We start from the raw sequence: 6,808 nt of genomic DNA on the forward strand, positions 1-6,808 counted from the left end.
CCAGTTATAACAAGAGAGAAAAGACACCCCAGGCTGATGAAGAAAAGAAGATCTCAGAATGAAGTTACATACTAGGTACAAAAGGCAATAAACCTAGATTGCAGTTAAGAGGACCAAGAAGAAAGATCTATAAGGAGATGACACCACCAGGCTATCCAATCAGTCTGAATGTCTTATGGAGATTTAGACAACTGGTAAAGAGTCTGAAGTAGAATTAATGATAAGTACACCAATTTTTGGGTAAAAATTTTTGTGTAAAACAGAAGATGTATGCAGGAAAGAAAAAGTAGTAATAGTTTTACTGCTTGGCTCAGCTATGAATAATATTTGCATATCCACAGCGTAGCTACCTATAACTATAGGGGGTTAAGTCCATAGATACAGGCTAAACTGGGAATGAAGGAAATCAAAAAGTAGTATAAAAGCATGCTGCCCAAAACCAGCAAGATAAATATCGAAAGAATCAGCTAAAAGGTGGAACGTGGTATCTTCTAGGGACTCCTTTTTTATTAACTAAAGCTCCTAAGATGAAGCAAGATACACTACACGTGATGAAGGGAAAATCTGGTAAGAGCATTTAACCCTGCAGAAGAGCCCTCAAACTGCATCAAAGGGCCCACTCACACGGCCTGCTCTATGTCAATGCTAGTTGCTAAGGATGTTAAGTCCAGTATCCATATGTTCCTTTCCTGAAGAATTCAGGGTTTGAGAGGTTAAGTGACAGCTGAACCTTCTTGAAAGTAATCTAAATGCAGTGAACTTGATATCTAAATGCGGTGAACTTGCAGCATTATTGATATTTTGAGGAGGGTAATTATTTGTTTGTGGGGGCTGCCCTGTGTGTTGAATTGAATGAACAGTATACCTGGCATGTACTTGTTAGATGCCAGTAGCACCACCTCATATACACTGTGACAATCAAAAATGTCTCAAGACATTAAAGTCCACTGAGATGAAAAATCACCCCCAGTTGAGAACCACTAATCTAAAGTGATCCATAAATGCCAGTGCTGGCCATCTTGCCCATGCCCCACCTCTGATAACAGTCTGGATGGCACAGAACAAGGAAAGCAATTTTACAGGTTGCCTAGATCTTTTGCCACGACAATTTCCATCCATCCATCCTTTTCCTCTTAGAATCAAGTGCTAACAAACAGTAAATTCCTAGAACAATGACTCTCACCCCACATGTATGGGAGTGTGGGGGGCAAAAAAGACGTCACTGAAAGTTTCACAAAGAATTTGTATTTTTTCCATAATGTTTAAGAGTGATGTAATCAGTTCAATGATAATCTTAGAAAAAAAAAAATCACAGAATATTCCAGATCACCTAGATAATAACACTATAATCAAGTATCAACATAATTTCAGTGTCCATGCTTGTGGTTCATGATTATGCTGGTTATAGGCAATCCCCCAAAATGACAGCATTTTATGCACTGCAGTGGTTCTCAAACTTCTGTAGTCCCAGATCCAAATATTCTCCAGTATGAAGAAACAAGGCCTTACAATATTCATTCATTCTTCAAACAAATATATGTATTGAGCACCTACAAATGTTCTTGGTGAGAGAAGACAGAAAAGAAAGGAAGAGCAACAAGAAGCTTAAGCATCCCAGGTTTTACAAGAGGCAAGAGAAAGTGTAAAAGGAATTTTCCTCAAGTACTAAACAAGAACTGCAGAAGATGAATGGATATGGAAGGCCTTAACCAATGGTGCTGGTAATAAAAACTGACTACAGAGGAATGAACAAAGCCAGGCATGCCAATCTTGTGGCTTCCGTGGGCCACACTGAAAGAATAATTGTCTTAGGCTACACATAAAATACACTAACGATAGGTGATGAGCTTTAAAAAAAATAAAAAAAAATAAAAAAACGCAAAAAAATTCTCATAATGTTTTAAGAAAGTTTACGAATTTGTGTTGGGCCACATTCAAAGTCATCCTGGGCCACATGCAGCCCTTGAGCAGTGGGTTGGACAAGCTTAAACTAAGCCATCAAAGAGAGAAAACGGAAGGAGAGATTGGGCCCATATCCTCCTAGACTAAAACATAAAAAGAATGGAAGTCAGCACGGCAGATTTTGCATTACTTCTGGACTCCAGATACCACTGGCGCCATCATCCTAGAAGAGAATGTTGCTATCCATAGTGTGGAGAAGGGAATCTGGTGGGCAGCAGCAGGAGGAGTGTATGTCATATGATCATTTATGTTTAAGTGAAATTTCCAAGTTGTGGGTTTATAATTGAGAAAGCATCTAAATAAGAAAAACCAAATGGAATAGGTAGAAAAATGAGACAGTTTAAATTAGGCAAGGTTTCCTAGAGAAGGAAAGCCTAGAAGCTGGACACAGTGGTTCACACTTATAATCCCCACACTTTGGGAAGCTGAGGTGAGAGGATCCCTTAAGGCCAGGAGTTTGAGACCAGCCTACGTAACATAATGTCTCTACAAAAAAAACAAAATAAGCCAGGCATAGCACGTACCTATAGTCTCAGCTACTCAGAAGGCTGAGATGAGAGGACTGCTTGAACCCAGCCTATAGTCAAGGCTATAGTGAGGAATGATCATGGCATTCTATGCACTTCAGCCTGGGTGACAAAGCAAAACCCTAACTCTAAAAAGAAAAAAAAAATTAATTTATAATTTTTTTTTTTAAAAGCCTAGAAGTGTTACTTAAAATAATCACATATTTCCTATCAGGCAAAACAACAATAATGACTAAATTACAAATAATTTAGAAAAGAAAAAAATAAGAGCCTCAAGAGTAGTTATAGGGAATGTGTGCCACCTGCCTAGTAGGACATAAAATAAATCATAAAAGTTAAAAGTTTGTATTTGATTCAGGACTTTAAAGAGCCACTAAAAAAATAAGTACAAATGTGCATTAAAAACAACTTCTTCATCAGTATGCAGACTATTTTGTGGTACTAAAAAAATCACCAGAGTCTAGCCAAATGCCATTACATTGTCACCAAAGGGGAGAGATTACTGCAAGTTAAAAGAAAGAATGTAACCATATCTGGTTCAAATTTAGTTTTTAGAAAGTCACTAGAACAGAAGTCTAAACCATAATCAAGACTACAAATCTGATTATTCCAAGAAGGGAAAATAAATACCACAGGCTCAAGAACTGCCAACAGTCTTTAGTCCTAAATCTATATATGAAGATTAATTCTACATCAATTTTTTTTAGTTCCAAGAAGGATACCTCACATCTGTGCCACTCCACACAGTGCAAGAGCTAATTATGGAAGAGTTAATAGGATGGTATGATGTTGTCCACAAAATGGCATGCCACCCCCTCTCTATCCACAGTGAAGCATGGATTAAACTTTATCTCCCACTCAAGGTTCCTTCACAAAGAAATAAGGCTAATTTATGATATAACTCAAAGGCAAGCCAAAACATCTCTCCCACCAGTATTCTAAACTGCTTTCTTGGGTTCAATTTTTCTTACAATCAAAAACAAGTAGAGAATGTATATACGAAAGCAAGCTGCAAGACTAAAATTAAGAGGACCTCTATAGTTGTATTTCATTGAGACTAAATTCTGCAGACCTGTGGTTTTCAAACTGTGGTATGCAACAACCCTGGTGAACATCATGTCCCACGGGATTCAAAGACACAGGATAAAAATTTGCACAGCTGCCTAACAGCAAATTAATGTGATGATGTAGGAAGCAAAAGACCGTTAACATAAATGAAATGTAAGTGTTCCCCTCAAACAACAAACATGTTGTAAAATGCAAACTCTTCCATGAATTTCTAAGATAAAACAGGAAATTATAAAGATATCTTGTATCTACGAATTAAGACACTTTGAACTCTACCCATAAGATCTGAGAAGGAGAGGTTGAGAAGCAGTGTACATGCTCACTCTCCTCTGCAGTCACCAAAAGTTTAAGGAACACATCATCTCTCATGTTTCTTTCACCTCTCCAGCAACATGAACTTATTCATTCTCATATGTTACCCTTCTCCATTCTGTCAAGGCCTAGTCCAAGGCCTTAATGCCCTAATCTGGGTTGAGTGCAAACCTTGTCTAAGGTTATAGACTCTTTTCATCCTAATCCATCATAAATTATGCTAGTAGAGAAACTTTACATGCTTTCAACTCTAAATTAAATACCTTGAGTAACAACAGTTACCATCACTGAATGCTACTACAGATCCAGTACTTTATATCCACTGTCTCATTTAATCCCCAAAATTCTCTAAAGAAGTTCTGTTTTCCAGAGTAGAAAACTAAGATTCAGATTAAGTAAACTCCAAGGAAACTAAACTAGTAAGTGACAGAGTTAGGACTCCAGCCCATATCTGACTATAAAGCTTACTCATTACTTACTGAGAAACTACTCCGTCCAAGCCACTGTACTGATCAAGGCGAATAAAATTTCAATCTTATGCTCAAATCCATTAAAAAACTCCTACTGCCTATAAAACTAGCTCAAACTAAAAATACAAAAACAAACAGAAAACATCAATGGCACTAAAGACCCTCTATAATTCCCAGCATTGAAAACTGTTTTGTGGCCAAGCAAAATTACTTATTATTCCCCTAACATAAAATCCTCACTGAACTCTGACTCATATAGTTCATCTCAGTCTAGAATAACTCTGTCACCTCCCCTCGTAAAAACTCTCTCTCCTTAAGGCCCAATCCAAGCCACATGTCCTTCAAAAACCTTCCCTATTTAGGTTAATAATTACAGCCCCCTAATAGAGATTACTTAAAATCAGTGCAAGATGACAGATATAATCCACTTAATAGTCTAAGATCTCTGAGCACAAAAACTACACTGTAACTTGACACTGCTTTGTCTCTTCCTTAGATAGACATATATGGGCAGTCACTCAACCCCCAGTCTTATGTTCTTTCCACTGTCTCACTGAGGCTATAAAAAGTGATCTCAAAACAAAGGATGGCACATGATTTACCATTTTGCTTATACATAGCTGGCTCCCTTTCCACCTGCAGCTGCCCCAAGTCTTTACTCCTCCTCTTCAGAGCACTATCCAAACACACCCCAACTATCATCAAAAGACCTAAGCTGCTTGAGACAATACGAGCCAGCCATCAGGTGTGAATTCCGTCATCAGTCCTCCTCTGTCACTTAGAAATATACTTTTATCTTCATCCTAACTTCAGTCCTTCCTGTCTCAATGTATCCCTATGCTTTTCCCCAATTTCTCTACCATCTCCTTGATCTCATCCTCTCTTTAACGTTCAAGCTCTCACTCCAGTATTTGTTCCTTTCTCTTCAGTCTCTCCCTAGACTCTTTCTCCTCAACCAACAAGCATGTTCATTTCCCCATTTATTCCTGTTTATTGAATTTACTATGTGCCAGGAACTGTTCTGCGTACTAGGGTTACAGAGCTTATATTCCAGTGAGTGAGATTGAAAATAAACAAGAAATAATGGAAAATTATGGCTTCTGAAAAAGATAAGCTGTATGAGGAAAATAAAAAGTGATTCAACTGAGGTGGAATTGCAGAGGAGAGAAGGAGGGGTTGTTCTGAGGTCCTCACCAGGGAGGTAACACTTAAGAAGAATTGTGTGAAAGCTAGGGGCAAAGTAATTTAAAAGAGAAAAAACAAAAAATGCAAACACCTGGGAGAACCACTTCGGTGTGCATCACGAAGAGATAAGAAAGACCTGTGACTGCAATGTAATAAGTCTGGCAGAGGCAGTGGCACATAAATGAAACCTGAGTGGTAGACAGGGACCAGATTTTATAGACCCATAGGGAAGGAGTTTGGATTTTATTCTACCTGCAACAGGAAGCCACTGGATGATCTTAAGCAAGGAATGATGTGATCTGATCATTCTGAAACCTCAAACATACAAAAATACTACCATCTTTTAGATTAACAAAGTGTTTTCCACAGTTAAGAAATTACTGCTCTCTAACCTGTTAAAGTAAGAAAAAATCAATTTTAAAAAACTTTCTTAACATCTGTATTTAATGCTATATCAAATATATGCTTGCTTTAAAGTTAAAATTAGAGGATACAGAGTAAGTGTGGCTAACAAACTCAACAAACCACACTCACCTGTTGATTTCATCGAATGAGGTAAGTTTAGAAAGCACAACAGTCATTCTACCCCTCTCAGATGTTGAACTGCTAATCCAAAAATCAGACTCACCTCGACAAGCTTCTTCAAAATCTTGGGTAATGTCCACCCAGTTTGTATTGCTTTTTTCCATTTTTTCTGGCATACTGAGCTCCCATCCTGAATCATCATCATCTACAGAAGCTTTCATAACCATTATGCCTGTAAAATTAATACTGATGTAAGAGAGAGGATGTAGCTTTCTGGGCAAGAGTATTTGCAGAAATGTGTGTTTGTTTAAGTATGGGATGAAGTCTTACTAAACTCTTTAAAGCTTAGAACTCTTCTGAGTCTAAGGACAGTACTGCAAAGAATCATCTTAATGCAATCAAATCTCACGTCAATTAACAATCCTGCTGCTTATTTACTATTAGCCCACCACCTACCAGGGCCCATAAATACTTTGCCTTCCTACCGTTTAAGAAGAAAAATTACAAACCATCTCACCACTGGCCCGAATAGAACAACTCCAGAGCTTCCAACTTTCAATAATAGCCACAAATGACCAAAGCACTATTCAGGGTCCCCTCTCGCAGCCCAGGACCCCACGCGGCAACTACCGAAGTCAATCAAGGCAGCCCTTCACCTGGCCAGAGCTCGCTGGGACCTTTCCCGGGCCAGGGCCGGCCCGGACCCAGGCAGAACCTTGCCGGGAGGAATGAGGAGCCGGCACGCACCGCAGGGTCCCA

The 6,808-nt window shown here is 38.6% G+C and overlaps 1 protein-coding gene and 1 pseudogene across 1 annotated transcript in view; both read right to left on the bottom strand.

The window, feature by feature from the left end:
• Positions 1 to 6,807, bottom strand: part of NAA35 (N(alpha)-acetyltransferase 35, NatC auxiliary subunit) — a 105,112-nt gene extending 98,305 nt beyond the window's left edge. Inside the window, exons 1-2 of the mRNA XM_011968514.1 lie at positions 6,567 to 6,807; positions 6,153 to 6,281 (exon numbers count right to left, since the gene is read on the bottom strand). Coding sequence (XP_011823904.1) covers positions 6,153 to 6,276 — 124 coding nt within the window. The 5' untranslated portion in view covers positions 6,277 to 6,281; positions 6,567 to 6,807. The remainder of the gene's footprint in view (positions 1 to 6,152; positions 6,282 to 6,566) is intronic.
• Positions 6,563 to 6,808, bottom strand: part of LOC105530828 — a 13,850-nt pseudogene continuing 13,604 nt past the window's right edge.

Source organism: Mandrillus leucophaeus, unplaced genomic scaffold, assembly GCF_000951045.1.
Source record: "Mandrillus leucophaeus isolate KB7577 unplaced genomic scaffold, Mleu.le_1.0 Scaffold847, whole genome shotgun sequence".
Taxonomy (NCBI): domain Eukaryota; kingdom Metazoa; phylum Chordata; class Mammalia; order Primates; family Cercopithecidae; genus Mandrillus; species Mandrillus leucophaeus.